This window comes from Phocoena sinus, chromosome 21, assembly GCF_008692025.1.
Source record: "Phocoena sinus isolate mPhoSin1 chromosome 21, mPhoSin1.pri, whole genome shotgun sequence".
Lineage (NCBI taxonomy): Eukaryota > Metazoa > Chordata > Mammalia > Artiodactyla > Phocoenidae > Phocoena > Phocoena sinus.
Window position 1 is genome coordinate 34,059,400 of NC_045783.1, and position 20,698 is coordinate 34,080,097.

At 37.0% G+C, this 20,698-nt stretch overlaps 1 protein-coding gene across 1 annotated transcript in view; it reads left to right on the forward strand.

Annotated features, from left to right (window-relative positions):
- Positions 1–10,436, forward strand: part of HOOK3 (hook microtubule tethering protein 3) — a 110,042-nt gene extending 99,606 nt beyond the window's left edge. The window contains 1 exon segment of the mRNA XM_032618413.1: positions 552–10,436. Coding sequence (XP_032474304.1) covers positions 552–692 — 141 coding nt within the window. The 3' untranslated portion in view covers positions 693–10,436.
- The last annotated feature ends 10,262 nt before the right edge of the window (positions 10,437–20,698 follow it).

Here is a 20,698-nt window from a genome sequence, read left to right on the forward strand (position 1 = left end):
GAAGGACCCCTGCGCTCCTTGGGCCCGCTGTGTGGGCCAGCCGTCAGGAACTTCCCTTAACAAGTGTGCCTGTGAAGAAAAGCAGCGTGGTGGTATGTATTATACCTGGTGTGACTTTCCACCCTAAGAAAGAACAAGTGCTTTTGTGGTTTTCTATTCTAACTAAACCCTCTGATTTCCATATCCCCACGTGAATCAACTGCTACCAATCAATTGCCCTTTTTTTCTTGGAAAATCACTTTATGCATTTGATTCGAAAGGGACGTATGTATGATTGAGTATGGATGATGCATTCCAAAGATCCATCTCTATTATAATCTATTGTTTGGGTTATTGTAAATTCAGAAAATTAAGCCTTAATTTTAACAAAAGATTTGTACCTAATTGTTGGAACTTAAATGTCTCTAAGATTTTAATCTATCACGAGCAGAGTTAATGTTCCTAATTGTGCCTTATGTCGTCAGGTAACAAATTCTGCGCGATGAAATTTTCTTTTGTGAGAGTGTGTTCCATTATCTTTTCACTGATTACTTTTTTTCCGTGTTACGTAGGGAATGACTCTGCATAAAAAGGCGGCAGAAGACAGACTTGCTAGTACAGGTTCGGGGCAGTCATTCCTGGCGAGGCAGAGACAAGCCACCAGCACGAGAAGGTCTTACCCGGGCCACGTCCAGCCAGCCACAGCAAGGTAGACAAGTCCTGCCATTAGAATAAAAAACACCCCGCATTCAAAGCATACTTCTGTTACATATAACATTTCAGGAAATTCAGCCAGCTTATATTTTGTCTGTATTTCATGTATTTAATTGTTTCTTATTTGAGGACTTTCTCTCTTCTGTATCTATAATGTTTTAGTTTCTTGGTCCTTTATTTTGTAGTCCTTTTGGTTCCTTTTAATGTGCCAAAAAATTTTTTAATGCCCAATTAAAAGTGTTGTATATTAGTGTAGTACTTTTCTTTGTATGAAAATGTCCTTTCCCCAATGGTGTAGGCTTTGTAATGAATTAGATTTTCTGCCAATAATTGATATACAATTTATATTCTTTATTGTGCCTCTGTGTTACCATGCTTTCTAAGAATGTCTTTGTTTAAAGGGAATTAATCTTTTTATGATGTATTAATCTGTGTTTTCAATTGTTTTTCAAATGCACTTCAAATAACTTGCATACTTACTATGTAAAATGGTTGGCAAGTGCACTTTTTGCAAAGACATAAATACATTGGCAGAGGTGCTAATCAGATCTTACCTAAGGCACCTGATAGAACTATTTAGAGGGAAAAACTGAGTTTTCACATTGTTTTATAGGAAATTAAATTTGTCCAAAGATTTGGAAACTATTTTTAAAACATAAATAGAATTTCATTATTTCCTACTATCTTATTTGCTGGCAGAAGTGAATGCACTGGTTAGGTTATTTGGGGAGAAGTTACAGAAGAAACAAAATCAGGAAGTTTGTTCATTTTTCTTCTTTTTTTGGAATATCACAGTAACTGAGGATCAGATTCTAGCAATGGGCTGACATTTCGTTGCAACTGCCCTCCACATATAAAAGTATATAAAAGATGTATTTTTTATATACTTATGAGTCATAGGTGGCCTTACCTTTGGGGTAATTTCCTTGTTGACTTGCACCTCATTTGTCTTACTTATTCCTTAACATAAAACCTGCTATTTCTCAATAATTCCTAATACTTAACATCTTAGTATCAGTCGTTAGGATCAATAAGTGACTTTTTGTGTCTGATGTTATGACAGGTGGCTGTCATATTTTTTCTTAATTCTATGTACTAGTCTAAGGGTTTGCTACTGAGTAGATTCTCTTGGGTATTTGGTTGCCCCAAAGTGCTTACATTTGTTGACAGATTATAAACTATGTTTTTTTACATTGATGAATGGCTGTCAAGTAATAATGATTGTAAAGCACTTTGACTATATAAGGTGCTATATAAATGCAAAATGTCATTCATTTGAACATGAAATGTCTCTGCCTAACTTTCCATATTGGCCCCAAATTATATTTCAGTTCCCCTCCAGCCTTTTTCTTGCACCATAGCCCATAGCCCAGTAAAGCAAAAATTTACTGAAACTAGGTCGATTATTTGTTTTCGGTTTTGGATAGGTCACCTATTAAGAAGATTTTATTTCATATACTTGCTATTTAGAAGTTCAGGTTTCATTTAGTTTTGTGTATTAAATACAAATGAGCAACTTTAAATCAAGCTAAACATAATCAAGAATTTTCAGAAACTATATTCCAGTGTTTGATTTTAAATCCTTATTTCCTTTTTTTTTATAAGAAATTGACCTAAAGACTATTTTAGGTGTTTTCATTTGTCCTCAGAAACTGTACTTGAAGAAAGGTATTAGAATATACACAGAAATGACTCCATGCATTGTGCTAATTTTTTACATTAAGTACAGAAGTCTGAGCTCAGTGTGAGTGCTTCTGCCTGGTAAGAAGAAAAGCAGGAAGACTTAGTAGTAATGGAGAGAACCAGCGAGTGGAATGCATCGTGGGGTTTCAGGAGGGCAAGCAGACCTAATCAACATAGAAAGTTTTGACAATGAAAGATTAAAAATGATTTAAGATGGGTAACCCTCCCCCACCTCCACCCTTCCCCGTCCCTTTATTTCACAAATCAGAGTAAGGATCCAACAGTTTTAAAACAGGGCATGAACACTCACCTTGGTAAAATTAAAATTATTGGGAAATATAGCTGCAAAATAAGATAGATGAAAATCAGAGTCCATGAGCTGTTTGTTAAATGGATTATATCCCATGAGAGGAGAGGTTTTAATTTTAGTTCTCTATTTACTGTCCCAGTCCTGGTCTCCTACCCACCCTCCTGCTCAGATATGTTTCTCTAAATGGGAGAGGAAAGTGCCAAGCTTTTAGAAGGAAGTTTTCCGTCTTATTTTTCTTCAGCATGCCATTATTTTGGTGCTTATGTTCGTAAGTTTCACTCACCTTTACAGTATGTTTAAATTTTAGTATATTGCTTTCGTTCCATAGCAGAAACTTTATTTCTAAACATTCTGTGATGTTTTCTTAAAAGTCAGGAATAGAACTTTGCTGTCCCAGTGAGGACCCCATTTCCTTTGCTCAGCTTTGGACAGGATTTTTACATTTCTCTTTCTCTGGCGATGACGCTGGGCACACTGTGGAGTCAGCACAGAGTTAGTGCGCTAAGGTTGGGGTTGAGCCATCACCCCCTGTCTGAGTTCTTGTGAACAAAAAGCTTATTTTCTGTTTTCCCTCTAACCAGGGTGAGAAAATACAGAGTTAATAACTAAAGACTACAAAAGCATGAAATTTATATTCTGCAGTGTGTATTTAAGAAGTTTGTAAAGGGGAAAAAAAAATCCAGCAAATATGCTTACCGCATCTTAAAAAGAGAGTAAATAATACAGCTGTACGTATCTTTAAAAAACTTGCAGAAACCCGATCATACCTTTTTTAGTATTTGTCTGATTATTTAGTAATAACCAAGAAAAAGAAGTACCAAAACAAAGGCTCCATTTTCTAAAATTGATCAGCATTGAATTATTTCTGTTTGATGGCCCAGCCTGGTAAAATTGGCTAACGAGATGATTCATTATAATAAGGATAATACTGTCCACTGTTATTTTGTTGCGGTCTTACTGCTTTGTCTGTATGATAAAAGCTCAGTTGTACAAACTTGAGCTAAATGTTTCCAGTCAGAAACATCAGCCCATATATATCAGCAGTCTTCAGCAAGGCATGAAAACTGGTGCTGTGCAAACAAACCAGCAGTAAGCGATTGTGAGGGGAAGGAGGATTTAGGTTGAAGAAAAGGTACATTTTATTTTTGAGCTATTTTACTCACACTTCCTTTTCAACTGCAGTTTTATTTATTCATATCTAATGATATGAAATATTTTGTAGCGTCTCTTGTGCTCCGACAAGCATTCATCTTTTAAAGATAACACTGTGTTGAAAACTTGAAAATCTTTATTCTGATATAAGAATCTACTTGAAATAAAATTCTAAATTTTTGAATTTATCCTAGCTCCCTGCATTTAATCTCCAGTGGTCCAGATCTCAGACTCCAGAAGTGTTACACTTTTCCCCAGTTGGAACACATGAGGTTTATCTGAAAAAGCATCCACAACCCACAGATAGTGTAAACCTAGTTAGTTTACAGCTACTGGGATAAGAACCTGTGATCCTAAAGGGAGAGGAAGGTGCTTGGCATCTTGCTTTTTGCTAGGGGCAGAATAACAACATGCTTCTTGTTGTCTGTTCATTAAACTATGGGAGCATGTTTTGACTTTTTATCCTTATATTACAAAGTGACTCTTGGCCTAGAAATGGCTGTCGAACTGATGCAGGATTGTACTCCTTAACAGTGAGTAGGAGTCCTACCCTTACAGGGTAGGAAGGACTGAACAGAACAAAATAAGATGGGATCTCAGAATCTTTGAAAATTACTTTAGCATGTTTTAAAATTTTTCCCTTTTTATATGTTAAAAGGGTTTTTCCGTTCAATAATGATAATCTCTTTTCCTATAGTCCCAACTGTCAAAATGGCAGCTTATTTTAGTAGATGTGCAACCCAGTTTCACTACATTTAGAAAGCAATTTCAGAGTTAATTCTTTGTAACTATAATGATTCGAATATTTTGTATCATGAAGTTTTTATATGAGGGAGGCCATTCTCAATGTATCTGTCATCCAGTTTTTTACTTTGTATAAAGCATATTTAAATAATAATTGGTATATGTTTATTTTATGGAAAAATTTGAAAATATTTTAGTGTCCAATTTAAGCAAGATAATTTTATTGTTCTAAAGTTGTGCAATAAATACTGTTTCTTTCTCAGAAGCCTAAAAAACATAAAATAATTTGCTACCGAAACAGCTGATTTCTGCCCCTCCCCATCCCCCTAAATCACAGAAGTATCAATATTTATCTCCCTTTTTATAAAATGAAGGACAGCACAAATATGATGACATCCATCTCTTTTAAATCACTGATTATGTTCTTGGAAAATACGTACTCATAATTTTGTTTTTAAACAGCCTTTTATCAATCCAATTCCCATGTATTTATAAATATAAAAACTTTAAAACTTATATTTAATGTTATCTTGAAGTATGCTTGAATTCTTCACACTGCACTTAAAATGATAGAGAAAGGGACATTAGTTTATTTGAGAAATAAGAGACCCGAAGCTAATTATGGCAAGTATGTGAGTTTTAGTAGTTGTGGTCTATGGATGTTTCCTAACAATTCTATTTCAGCAATTAACGTCTCTCTTCAGTATTTTTCTGCTTTCTAACATTTTCCAATAATATTCTGTGAGATAGGTTTGTATGCTGTATATAAGTGAACATAGAAATCGGAAAGTAACCGAAGGCTGTCAAGGCAGATCCATTCCTAGTGAGTAGAATCGATTATCGGAAAAAGAAGAGGCCTAATTTTGAACAAATATCCAGGCAGATAGAAGTGCTAACACTATTAAACCTATACTTGTCTTAACAAATGTTCCTAAGGTAATAGTTTACATAAAATCTCCTGATTTTATTACATGATCATTCAATAAAAAAGAGCAGACAAAAAATAATTTATATTCTAATTGTCCTTCCCTTCAGTGGACATTAACTGGGCACACAGTATTAACTGTACATGTTTATGAGTGGAGGGGAAAGCATCTATTTTCATTTTGAAACTGTTAACCCATTACTAAATCTAAGATAGTGATTTAAAGCCATGAGGATAGGATGATCTGATGAGATGGGAAGAAATCTGTGGTGGCTGAAACTCACTACCAACTTCCTAGCAGCTATCTAGGTCCGCTGCTGTGTCTGGTTTGCAAACCATGTCTCCCTTAATTATACGTAGTAGCCCCACAGAAAATTTTGTTTAAAATGAAGACAAGGGCTTCCCTGGTGGCGCAGTGGTTGAGAATCTGCCTGCTAATGCAGGGGACACGGGTTCGAGCCCTGGTCTGGGAGGATCCCACATGCCGCGGAGCACCTGGGTCCGTGAGTCACAACTACTGAGCCTGCACGTCTGGAGCCTGTGCTCCGCAACAAGAGAGGCCACGATAGAGGCCCGTGCACCGCGATGAAGAGTGGCCCCCGCTTGCCACAACTAGAGATAGCCCTCGCACAGAAACCAAGACCCAACACAGCAAAAATAAATTAATTAATTAATAAACTCCTACCCCCAACATCTTCTTTAAAAAAAAAAAAATGAAGACAAGAGTAGACTTTATGTGTGTGTGTGTGTATATTCAAGGAGAGCCTTTATATACCTAATACATTACTGCCAGGCTCTGAATTAGATGTTTAGGGTCTGCAGATGAAATCATCAGAGAAGGTGTCCATACCCTCAAAATTTAAGGACAATGGGGCTATCAAATATCCTAAATTATATTGACTCAGAGCTTAAAAGAATAATTAAATATCACGAGAAGAGCAATCTCAAAGTGAGAAAAAGAAAATTACCAAAGCATGCTGAGTCTTTAATGTGCGTGGGAGACTTCTGCGCAGGCATCGTTGCCTTAGAGATCTCTAAATTGACAAAGGAAAATAATTTGATTAGCATTGATATTGTAAAAGTTATAAAAGGAACTCATGTTTATTCTCGGTGTATTTGTCAACCTATGGACAGTGATTACTGTATATACAATCTATAGTGTGTTTATTTTATAGATGTCACTATTAGAGATGAATGTCTTAATATTATTTACTACTTCTAGTCACTTATGTATTATTTATACTTTACTGCAAGATTCACAGCACTTTACTAATATTAGATAATTATTTTCTTTCTACCTTTCTGTGGCATTTTCTACTTACATCTTTTCCACTGGGGTTCTTCTCCTTATTTTGGAACACTCACTAAGAAAAATGTAAAAGATTGCCCAAATAAATAGGCTATGTACTGTTCCTGAAATGTTTAAAGTCAGATCTGAAGTTCTAAGTCTAGAACTCTCTTTGAAGCTGGGTTGGGGCTGCTAGGCATGAATTACATTTTATATTTCACATTAATAAGACTCATAAGTTAGTACTCATGAAGCCAAGTTCTCTCAAATGCAGACACACTTAAAACTTTTTGTTGAAAACAGAAGTTGCATTAATACAAAGTAAACAGTCTTCTGGTTAATCAGAAGATGCTCTTACCTGCCATTTACCTGTCTCCTAAAATACAAATCTGCAAACTGTCCTTCACTTTCATAGTTTCTTCAACATTGCATGTACTCAAACACAGGAGAAACAAAGCCAGGTTCCAGGAGCTGTGAAGTCCAAGAATCTGGAAAATGGTGGGGGTGAGGTGATGGGAAAAGGCAGACACTAACAAGGGCAGGATGCTACAAAAATAGTCTGAGTTCTACTATAACGTATGCTTTATGAACTTGGCCGTTTTCTTAAGTTCAAATATAGCAGAGTTTTCAGCTGATTCTTTTAAGAGATGCTTTGAGGAGTCAGGACTCTTCCGCTTGTACTTGAGTATATCTGTATTCCAACCCTAGTCAAAAGAGAGTGAGATATTTGTTGTTACATAAACACTGACACAGATGATTGCTGCCAAAGAATAGGGAGATTTGCTCATAAGAACTTTCTCTTAAAGTTTTTTATTTTGCGTTTCTGGATGAGAGAAATGCTTTTATGGTGTGAAGAGTTTCTGTAGTGCTTTCTTCTGCATTACCCTCTGCTCTGCTGGTATGCTTGGTGTGGGCAGGTCACCTAGAAGAGAGAAGCACAAATAGAGAAGGCTAGACTCTGACCTTTGAGGGAAGAGCCACTTTCATCCTCCCCGAGTAAAAAAATAAAAATGAAACACACCTGTACACACACACACACACTCACACACACAAGGATGAAATGGTAAGTGGGTAAGTCACCTTCTAAATGTCTTTAGCATCCGTTGGCTGCTTGTTAATCTAGTTAAGAGTAGATTCTAGACCTGCGTTGTCCAATTCACTAGCCAGTTCACAGCTAATTTAAATTAAGTAAAGTGAAGAATTCAGTTCCCCAATCCCCCAGCCACATTTCAAGTGCTCAGAAGCCACCCGTGGAAAGTGTGTTACCATTTTGGACAGCACAGATATAGAACATTTCCATCTTTGCAGAAAATGCTTTTGACAGTGCTGTGGTGCCCAAAGAGAGAATAAGGACAAAATAAAGATATTCAGTTGACTTATGATACTCTTGGATTTTACCGGCATCGTTAAAGAAAGCTATTTTTCTTATAAAAATTAATACCAGCCCTTTTTAAAGACCCTGGAAAAATCAAAACCCCATTCTTGGAAACTAGTTTTCAATGTATTTTTTAAACAGATTCTTAGCACTTTACTTTTTAAGTGATATTATTAAATAACTTCATAAATCATAACTTACTATCTTCAGGTTTTTTCCTTTTTTAAGTAGTCTTTTAAAATTGATGATACATAGTTTCTAACATTTATCCAGCAGAAACTGATGAATGCTTAACTTACTTACAAGTAAAAGTTGATAAACATCATATTCCTCTGTTTTGTTACCTTTAAATCTTTCTATTCTGTTACTTTTTTTTTTTTTTTTTTTTTTGCGGTACGCGGGCCTCTCACTGTTGTGGCCTCTCCTATTGCGGAGCACAGGCTCCGGACGCACAGGCTCAGCGGCCATGGCTCACGGGCCCAGCCGCTCCGCGGCATGTGGGAATCTTCCCAGAACGGGGCACGAACCCGTGTCCCCTGCATTGGCAGGTGGACTCTCAACCACTGCGCCACCAGGGAAGCCCTATTCTGTTACTTTTAAATCTGTATAGATCTAAGGAGAGTTGCCAACAGTTTTTTTTGTTTCTGCCCCTAAAATCACATTTGATCATCTTCTACCTTAAAGGTTTATCAAGATCCAAATAGTTTCTTTGATTTTCTTCATAGTGTCTTGCTCTTAATTACTTAGATTATGAATCAAATTAAGTTTCATGTATGAAGCAAAGATTTTATTCCAGCAACTTAATGAAACATTTTTTTAAGATTTATTAATTGACTTGGCCTATTACTAAAGTGCTTAACATAACTAAAAGGATCTACGCAAATGCATCTTTGAATTTTTTAATGAATGTAAGAGACTAATCATACTTTTTGGAGTCAGCTTGGTACTTAGTGAAAACTATCCCGTTAGGAAGTCAGATGCTTTCATCTTCGTTTTTAAATTTTTTAATCAAGCAGCAGACTTGATCCAGTAGTGTCAAATTCCAAGCAAATATAATGAAATTCTTATTGTTATTCAAGTACAGATGAGTAAATGGTGTGATTTGAGTTTGTTTTATTATTTTCATGGTGGTCTAATTTAATGTGTGTTCTACAGAGACTCATTTTACTAGTTAAGGGAGATTTTCAATGTACTTGAAATAAGAAAGAACCTGCTAGTATAAATACAGGAAATGACTGTACACAAATGCCAATCAATCATTTGGGGGCTTTTAAATTTTTTAATAGTAAGCTTTTGGTTTTTTAATAGCCTTAGTTATTTAAAATTCAGATGCACTGAAACGCCATTGCTGTCACTAGCTGTTTACAGATTATGTGTAATTCATAAAGCTTTGTACTCAGAAGAATAATTTCCAGGTTTACTCTTGTTTTGCAGTTTTCATGTTTTGACAATTGCCCCACCATTTATAACACTCAATTTCTGGTTGTGTAATGAATGGTAAAATTCAAACATATCTAATTTAATAATTTGCCTTATTTTGATTAACAAATTCTATCAAAGATTTGGGGATAGAAAGAGGCTTCTTTTTCCTATAGTATTTTTTAAACTTTTCAGATGAGCTGGAAAACACCTTAGTACATTGGAGTTGGAGTTGTACTGGTTACAATCCCAGCTCTAAAGCCTTATACTCATGTCTTAAGTATTACTGATTGTTCTGTGAATTGTTAGTTTGATATTTGACATTGTAGTTATCCACCTTGCAGTTTAGCCTTTGCAAAAAGGATATTGCTAGGTATGTTCTTATTTCTGGTTGACTATTGAATTCGTAATTTCATGATTTCATTTTTAGTCATAATCCAAAAAGGAAATCCACGTGGAACTCTAAATTTCTCTCTCACCTCACAAATGGAATCAATACAGTTTTAACAACACTGTACATAAATGGCATCCAAGCAGTTTTCCACCTGTTTACCAAGTTTACCAATCATTTACTCTGTGTTAGACTTGTGGGTTTTCTCACTGTTTTTCTGAGGTAAATGACTTGTGAGAAATTTTCACCAAAATCGCAAAAACATAAAGTCCAAGAAATCACCAGAAGACAGATTTTTAATTTTTTGAAATCTTATATTGTATTTCCTTTTGATATCACTTATTCATTTTAATTTTATGACTGCCAACTTGTTATGGTATTAATTATATGTATATGTTTATATGTATGCATATAGTATATGTATATGAAGAATAAAGTTAAGATTTGGTCAAACTATATTTTCCCATTCAAGTACAAAAATGTTTTCAAGGCTGCAGAAAGTGTACAGTTGTCATACAAGTTGTAAATAAAGACTTGTATAAAAATTCAGCTTAGATTTTTTCTGCTCTTAGGCCGTACAAACGCATGTTTAATAATGTCTAATAGTATCCATCCGCTTGCCATACTGTCCTGTCAATTTAGATATTATGCCGCTGACTGGCTGTAAATCAGGAATAGTCTTTGAGTTTCTTCCCAGTACCTAGGATAAGTTTTGTTTTGATTCAGGCTGGTTCACAATGTGTGTAAGCTGACTGTCCAAAGTTCTGAGGGATAAAAGGTAAACATGGCTTCTCCCCTCTTACCACAGACAATCCAGCAAGAACCAATGGTAGGTACTTACATTCTTTCACAATATAAGGCATTATTGTTGAAGCATCCTGTTTAAGCCATAGATGCCCCTTTTCCTGCCTGTCGACCCTTAAAATTCACCCTTCTCCCCCACCTCCACCCTAGACATGATTGAAGTATGGCATCTTCAGTGTCACGTAAAGTGGCAGCAGCAGTGGAGAAATCGATTATACTCACATTAAAATAATTCCAGAGTGAAGTTAGTACCAATATTTAAAAACAAATAAACCTAGTATGCACGTAACCAAAATAGTGCCCACTTTAATTTGCATTTAATATGACAGTTTAATGTCAGAAAGAGAAATATAAGTGTTCTTCACTCATTAGTATGGAGGTAACCGTACTAAGTTTAGCCTTTATTGAGTGTCTGCCCTGGGTATTGAATGTTGAAGCAAAGGAGAAGGGGATGAGAAGGTAGGTAAATCACAAAAATTAAAGCAGCTGCCTTGAAATAGCTGTGTGATCAAATGGGGCACAACACAGGAAAGTTCCCACCTAGAGTGTGTCCCAGCCGGAAGCCCCTGGTCGGCCTCGAGCGCCATTCCGGTCATTCCTGCAGTGCAGACTACTGCACAGTGTCGTGGGTTTAACGATGATGTGCTCTCCCGGGGCTGGGCACAGCCCCAGCTGCTCTCTGTCGGGCCCCTCATTCGCTCCCAGCTAGGTGATGGCTGAGACTAGAGTCATCCGAAGACTGTTCTCACATGTGGTACTCAGACTGGCGTGGACAGAGTGCCCAAGAGAGATCAGGCCGCTCCCCACACAGACTCCCGACGTGGCCAGCTGGACACACACAGTGGAGTCACGGGGGAGAGGGACTTCCTAGATGCAGCTGGCTTCCCCCAAGCAGGAGTGCTGAGAAACCCTGCGGAAAGCTCCAAATCTCGTCAGCACCCAGCCTTGGAAACTGCACAGCATCAGTTCTCTTTTATTTGTCAGGGTTGTCACAGGTAAGACCAGATCCAAGGGGCTGACCCTCCACCTCCCAGTGGAGGAATGACCCACTTACCACAGCTGCATTGTCTGGATTCAGAGAGAAGTAACACTTCTGCCATGTAGATCATACTCCTGAAATCAGGATATTTCCCCGTCTTCTAATCCCTGTGCCAAGCACACCCACAGGGGTACAGAACCACCAAGTACGTAACTGCACTGTGAACAAAAGCTGAAAAGTTTGAAGCCGCAAAAACACGCACTTCTTTTAACAGGTATCTAATTGTATTGTAACATGAGCTCTAAAATGTTTCTACTCCCTACTTTGGCAGTTAATTTCTGAGACTGTATTTTAAGGGAATTGTCCAAAATACGAGCGTCTCTGTGTAGTGAGATGAACTCTCCGTGTTCCTAGCCAAAGCCCCCCATTTGTACGATGGCTTCTCCTAAAGGACTTGTTTCCAGAGATTTCTCCCACTTCCCGGTCTGGCATTTTCAGGTTTTTCTGCTCTACTGAATCATTCCTGTTAACATACAAACATGCTGTTATTTCTCATATCTTCGACCTGTCTTTATTAATGACTTATTGTCAATTTTTAAACTGCATATCCTTTTAAAGTTTATTTATTTTTGGCTGCATTGGGTCTTTGTTGCTGCACGTGGACTTTTCTAGTTGTGGCGAGCAGGGGCTACTCTTCATTGTGGTACGTGGGCTTCTCATTGCGGTGGCTTCTCGGTGCAGAGCACAGGCTCTAAGCACACGGGCTTCAGTAGTTGTGGCACATGGGTTTAGTTGCTCTGCGGCATGTGGGATCTTCCCAGACCAGGGCTTGAACATGTGTCCCCTGCATTGGCAGGCAGATTCTTAACCACCGCACCACCAGGGAGGGCCTAAACTGCATACTTTTAAGCGTGCAGTTTAATAATTTTTGAGATGTATATACTCGTGATGAACCCATCACGACGATCAAAATAATGTGCATATCCATCACCCCAGAAAGTTCTCTCAGGCCCCCTGGTAATTGCCCCAGGCCCTCCCAGTTCCCCTACGCCCACCCGTATCCCTGGACAACCACATCTGCTTTCTGACACTGTAGACTACTTTGTGTAGTTAGTGTACAATTTTGTGTAAGTGGAATCCTGCAGTATGTACTCATTTTTGTCTGGCTACTTTTACTCAGCATTATTTAAGGTTTATCCATATTATGTGTGTCCATAGTTCATCCCTTTTTATTGCTGAGTGTTATTTCACTGTGTGGATATGCCACGGTTTGTTGATTCATTTGCCTGCTCATTAGCATTTGAGTGCTTCCAGTTTGGGGCTGTCACAAATGAAGCTTTGTATGGGCATGTGCTTGGGTGAACACCTGGAGTGGAATGGCTGGGTCCCATGGTAGGTTTAGATACTGTTCAATACATTTATGCTTATTACCGATTTTGGCTTAATTTTTGTATATGGTGCAGTGCAAGGTATGGATTGTAGGGTTTTTTTGTTTATTGGGGTAGGCATATAGAATGATCCAGCACCATTTGTTGAAATTATCTTTTCTCCACTGAAATGCATTTTACAACTTCGTTGAAAATCAGTTCTCTTTATGAGTCTTATTTCTGGATGTCGGCTCTTACACTGATCTGTATCTGGACACCAGTAATACCCCATCTTGATTATTGCAGATTTAAAGAAGTGTTGAAGCCACGTAATGTAAACCCTCCATCTTTTTTCTATTTCAAAGTTGTTTTAACTGTTTAGATCCTTTGCATTACCTACCATATGAATTTTAGAAGCAGCTCATCAGTTTCTACAAAACAAAACCTGCTGGGATTTTGACTGGGATTGCATTAAATCTATAGATCAACTGAGAGAATTAATAACTTAATATTGAGTTTTCCATCCATTTATTTAGGTTTTCTTTAATTTCTCTCATCAGTGTTTTATAGTTTTCAGTGTACATGTTTTTCATATCTATTGTCAGATTTATCCTAAGTATTTCTTTATTTTTGATGCTGTTGTAAATGGTATTTTTTAAATTTTAATTTCCAGTTTCATGCTAGCACATAGAGATACATTTGAACTATCTTTTGGTTTACTTAATTTTCTCTTTTTTTGTTTGTTTGTTTTGATTTCTATTTCAATTGTATCCATTCTGATCTTTATTATTTCCTTTCTTCAACTTACTTTAGTTTTCATTTGCTCTTTTTCTAGTTTCTCAAGGTAAAAACTGAGGTTACTAGTTTAAAACCTTTCTTATTTTCTACTATAGGCCTTTAGTGCTAAAAATTTCCTTCTCATTACTACCTTAGCTGCATTGTACAGATTTTTATATGCTATGTTTCTCTTCTCATCCAGTTCAGAATACTTTCTGATTTTCATTTTCACTTCATCTTTGACTCATGGGTTATTTAAAAGTGTGTGATTTACTTTTTAAGATTTGAGGATTTTCCAAGAATTTTTCTGTTAGTGATTTCTAATTTAATTCCATCATAGTTAGAGAACACATTTTGTATGGCAGGGATCCTTTTGAATTTATTGAGATTTGTTTTATGGCCTAGGATAATGTCTATCTTGGTAAATATTTTGTGTGCACTTGAAAAGAACTTTCAAGAATTCCACCGATGTTAGCTGGAGTGTTCTATAAATGTTGATTAGATGAAGTTAGTTGAGAGTGCACTTTAAGTCTTCTAGAGCATTACTGATTTTTCTATCTACTTTTCCTATCAGTTATTGAGAGAAAGATGTTGAAATCTGACTATAATTATGGACTTGTCTATTTCTGCTTGTAGTTTTTGCCTTATCCATTTTGAAACTATTATTAGGTGCATAAATTTTTATACTCAATATGTCTTTTTGATGAATTGATTCACCTTTTGTCATGAAATGATCCTCTTTATCTCTGCTAATTTTCTCTAATCTAAAATCTACTTTGTTATTGTTATAGACACTTCACCCTTACTCTTAATTAATGTTAATATGTCTTTTTACATCTTTGTACTTTTTCTTTCATCTTCTTATTTTTAACTTACTTGTGTCTTTAAAGTGGATTTCTTGTAGGGAGCACATATTGGGTCTTCCTTTTTATCCAACCTGACAGTCTCTGCCTTTTAATTCTGTCTTTAAGCCATTTACATTTAGTATAATTATTGATCTGATTGGGTTTAAAATTTACCTTCTTGCTATTTATTTTCTATTGGTCCTCTCTATTCTTCATTCCTTTTATTTTCTGCCTTCTTTTGGAACAATTGGGTATTTTTTATGATTCCATTTTATCTCCTTTGTTGACTTATTTGTTATAATGTTAGTTGTTGCTTTAGGGTTTATAGTATACTTCTTTAATTTATCACACTTTAATTTCAAGTGATATTATACTCCTTCAAGTATAATAGCATAAGAACCTTCAGTAGTGTACTTCCATTTCATCCTTCTAGACTTTATGCTAGTACACTTTAATTCTACATTTGCTATAAGCCCACAATACATTCTTGTTTTTACTTTAAGCAGTGAATTATCTTTTAAAGAGAATTGTATAATACGAAAAAAATGGCCTTTTGTATTTTCCATTACAGTTATCATTTATGGTGCCTTTTTTCTTTTGTGTAGATCCAGAATTCTATTTTGTATAATTTCCTTCTGGATGCCCTTCAGTATTTCTTGTACTGAAAATCTACTGATAATGAATTCTTTCAACTTTTATATATCTGAAAATGTCTACTTTGCCACCATTTTTGAAAGAAATTTTCACTGGGTGTTTTCTTTCAGTTGTTTAAAAGGTGGTTCCATTTTCCTTTACCTTATATTTTTTCTATATTAGTTGTCTATAGCTACATAACAATTAACCCAAAGTTGGCTGCATAGAAAAACAGTTTTCTTTTGTTTAAGAATGCAGGTGCAGCCTAGCTGGTGCTTCTGGCTAAGGTCTCTCACAAGGCTGCAGTCCAGGTGCCTGCCAGGGCTGTAGTTATCTTGAAGCTGCACTGGGGGAGGATATACTTCCAAGTTTACTCACATAGCTGTTAGAAGGCTTCAGGTCCTTACTGGTGGCCAGAGACATCAGTCCCTTGCCATATGGACCTCTCTATAGCACAGCTCACAACATGGCAGTTTGCTTCCCTCAGAGTGGGGACTCTGAGAGACATAAAGGTGGGGGGAGGGGCGAAACATGTTGGAAGTCACAGCCTTGTAATCTGACATGACATCCCATCCTTTTGCTGCTTCTCATGATACATTCTGGGTTCACTCTGGCTTATGGCATCAGAAGACATGTACTAGAAGGCTGAGAGCACACACTTCAGAGCCAGACCACCTGGTTCAGATTCTAACTGCACCACTTTACTGACTCTGTAACCTTGGACAAGTTATTTAACCTCTCATTGTCTCTGTCTCCTGTGTAAAATGAGGATGATAGTAGTAACCACTTTATAGGGTGAGAGGGTTGTACACGTGAAATAAGAGAACAGTGGCTGACTCATAGTAAGCACTGTGTGTGATAGCTATCACAATTCACAGCATTTTTTGGAAGAACAAAATATTGGAAACCAGCTATATATTCATGTTTTGGAGAATAGATAAATGTGTCATTGTCATACAATTGTATGCTATATAACCAATAAGAGGGTCTAGATCTGTTATAACAGAGACAGATCGCAGAAATAATTGTTGAGTGAAAAAAAGGCACATAAGTTTTAGACACTTTGAGTATGACAGTATATTAAATTTGTAATTTTTAATTAATAGACTTTTAATATCAAAAAAATGTAATGAATATAAAATTCTATTTATATAATCCCAAATTTATTTATAACCCTGTCAAATTATATAGCCCTATATACATGTCCTTCCATGCCTGTGTATACACATCTCTGTCATTCTTGTTTCACTTTTCCATACAGCGGGCTTAGCATCATTTTCATGTCAAAGCTATTTTTTTGCAGAACAGAAATCTATAAGTGGGACTAGGATACTCAGTTTTAGGACTAACCATTATCTGAGCCTTCAGCGAGTCATAACCTTTTTGCTGGTAGAGGGTCTTGCCTGGATGTTGATGGCTGCTGACTGATCTGGGTGGTGGTTACTGAAGTTGGGGTGTCGGTGGCAATTTCTTAAAATAAAACAACAGTGAAGTTTGCCACATCCCTTGACTCTTCCTTCGGTGAACAATTTCTCTGTAGCATGCATTGCTGCTTGATAGGATTTTTACCCACAGTAGAAAGTCTGTCAAAATTGGAGTCATTCCTCTCAAACCCTGCTGCTGCTTTATCAACTCATTTGATGTCACATTCTGAATTCTTTGTTGTCATTTCGCCGATCATCACAGCATCTTCACCAGGAGTAGATTCCATCTCAGGAAACCAGGATCTGTGGTTGGCTGAACCCACAGATGCAGAACCGGGGATGCCGAGAGTTGACTCTAAGATTATATGCGGGTTTTCTACTGCACAGGAGTCGGCACCCCAACCCTTGGGTTGTTCAAGGGTCAAATGTAATTATTTTTTCCTTTGGGCATTTGGTTTTAGTCTTGTGTTTTTCACCATTTTACTCCAATTCTGTTTTCCACCTTAAAGTATTTTTTATTGTAAAATATAATACAAAAACAGGAAAGTACATAGTATGAACATGTAGTCTTACAAGTTGTCATATAGTGAACAACAACGTAATCACATCCCGGCAGGATTAAACATTGCAAGTGCCTGAGAATCTCCACACATTTCCCTTCTCAAGCTCCTCCTTCCCCAGAGGTAACCACTAGCCTGACTGCTATGGTAATGATTCCATTTTTTGTTTAGGGTTTTACCATTAAGTAAAAACAACATGGTATGACGTTGCCTGTTCCTAAACTTTGTGTAAATAGAATTATGTAGTCTGGCTTCCTTTGCGCAGCATTTTGTTTATACAGTCATCCTTATTATCATGTGAGCTCCAGTTAATTTATTTCATTTTTGCATAGAATTCCATTATATGACAATATACATTGTACCCTTGACGAGTATTTTGGTTGTTTCCAGTTTGTGGCTATTCCAGACAATGTTGCCAACATTGTTCGTATATTCTGATGCATCAGAGTATGCGTTTCTTTGGGGACGTACCTAAGAATAGAATTACTGCGTCATTAGGATAGGTATCTTCAACTTTCCTACATAATGCCAAACTCTTCCCAAAGCAGAGTAGTCATTTCGAACTGTCAAGCTTTTTCATTTTTGCCAATGTAATGGGTGGGTGGTGGTATATAAAAATGTCTTTAATTTGCATTTTCCTGATTACTGAGATTGGTCACTTTGTCATGTATTTATCTGCCATTTGGGTTTCTTCCTTTGTGCAGAATATGTTCCAACCAATCTTCTATTTTAGGTTATCTGTATTTTTATTTCTAGGAATCTAGTACATATTTTGGATTTAAGCCCTCTGTGGTTTGCCTTCAACTCTTGGTGTATTCTGACGAATAGAAAGTTCTTAATTTTAACATAATCAGATTTATCATTTTTTCTTGTATTACTTATTTTCTGTCTTGTTTAAGAAATTTTTTCTAACTCTAAAGGCTGGAGATTTCCTCCTATATTATCATCTAAGATATTTATCTTTTGCATCTCATATTTCAGTACATAGTGTGAGGTAAGGATGCAGTTTTGTTCTTTTTTTAAAATTTTTTTCCGGTATTGATGCCTAATTGTCCCAGCACCATTATTCAGAACACTAGATTTTTCTCACTTCTCTTCAGTGAAGGTTTTCTCAAGTCTCAAGCATCCATATATATTCATAGATATGTTTGTGAGTTCTCCACTGTGTTCTGTTACTTGCTTTGTCTATTTCTGTGCCAATATCACACTCTCTTAAATCATTACAGCTAAAGTATTAGAATTAATAGAAGTTAGGACTTCCCAGGTGGCGCAGTGGTTAAGGATCCACCTGCCAGTGCAGGGGACATGGGATCGATCCCTCGTCCAGGAAGATCCCACACGCTGAGGAGCACCTAAGCCCATGCACCACAACTACTGAAGCCTGTGTGCCCTAGACCCCACTCACCGCGACTACTGAGCCCACGTGCTGCAACTACTGAAGCCCGCGCACCTAGAGCCTGTGCTCTGCAACAAGAGAAGCCGCCACAATGAGAAGCCCACGCACCGCAATGAAGAGTAGCCCGTGCTCGCTGCAACTAAAGAAAGCCCGCACACAGCAACGAAGACCCAACACAGCCAAGAAAAATTAACAGAAATTAGGAAAGCGGCTAGATATAAAAATCAATTTTAACAGCATACCTAGAAGATATAAAACCTCATAAGAGACAATAAAAAGCTAAATAAACAGAGATACGCCATGTTCATGGATTGGAAGATTTAATATAGTAGAGTTGTCAGTTACCCAAACATAGATCTACAGCTTTATTACAATCCCAGTCAATCTCAATGAGATGGTGGTTTGTTGGTTTGAATTTTATTTTACTTATTTTTTAAACAGCAGGTTCTTATTAGTTATCCATTTGATGCATATTAGTGTATACATGTCAATCCCAATCTCCCAATTCATCCCACCACCACCTCCCGCCCCCTGCTGCTTTCCCCCCTTGGTGTCCATACGTTTGTTCTCTACATCTGTGTCTCTATTTCTGCCTTGCAAGCTGGTTCATCTGTACCATTTTTCTAGGATCCACATATATGCGTTAATACGCGGTATTTCTTTTTCTCTTTCTGACTTACTTCACTCTGTATGACAGGCTCTAGATCCATCCACATCTCTACAAATGACCCAATTTCATTCCTTTTTATGGCTGAGTAATATTCCATTGTATATATGTACCACATCTTCTTTATCCATTCATCTGTCAATGGGCATTTTAGGTTGCTTCCATGACCTGGCTATTGTAAATAGTGCTGCAATGAACACTGAGGTGCATGTGTCTTTTTGAATAATGGTTTTCTCTAGGTATATGCCCAGTAGTGGGATTGCTGGGTCATAAGGTAATTCTATTTTTAGTTTTTTAAGGAACCTCCATACTGTTCTCCATAGTGGCTGTATCAATTTACATTGCCACCACCAGTGCAAGAGGGTTCCCTTTTCTCCACACCCTCTCCAGCATTAGTTGTTCGTAGATTTTCTGATGATGCCCATTCTAACTGGTGTGAGGTGATACCACATTGTAGTTTTTTTTTTGTTTTGTTTTGTTTTAACAGCTTTATTGGAGTATAATTGCTTTACAATGGTGTGTTAGTTTCTGCTTTGCAACAAAATGAATCAGTTATATATATACATATGTTCCCATATCTCTTCCCTCTTGCATCTCCCTCCCTCCCACCCTCCCTATCCCACCCCTCCAGGCAGTCACAAAGCACCGAGCTAATCTCCCTGTGCTATGCAGCTGCTTCCCACTAGCTATCTACCTAACGTTTGGTAGCGTATATACGTCCATGCCACTCTCTCACTTTGTCACAGCTTACCCTTCCCCCTCCCCATATCCTCAAGTCCATTCTCTAGTAGGTCTGTGTCTTTATTCCTATTTTACACCTAGGTTCTTCATGACATTTTTTTCTTAAATTCCATATATATATGTTAGCATATGGTATTTGTCTCTCTCTTTCTGACTTACTTCACTCTGTATGACAGACTCTAGGTCTATCCACCTTATTACAAATAGCTCCATTTTGTTTCTTTTTATGGCTGAGTAATATTCCATTGTATATATGTGCCACATCTTCTTTATCCATTCATCTGATGATGGACACTTAGGTTGTTTCCATCTCTGGGCTATAGTAAATAGAGCTGCAATGAACATTTTGGTACATGACTCTTTTTGAATTATGGTTTTTTTCAGGGTATATGCCCAGTAGTGGGATTGCTGTGTCATATGGTAGTTCTATTTGTAGTTTTTTAGTTTTTTAAGGAACCTCCATACTCTTCTCCACAGTGGCTGTATCAATTTACATTCCTACCAACAGTGCAAGAGGGTTCCCTT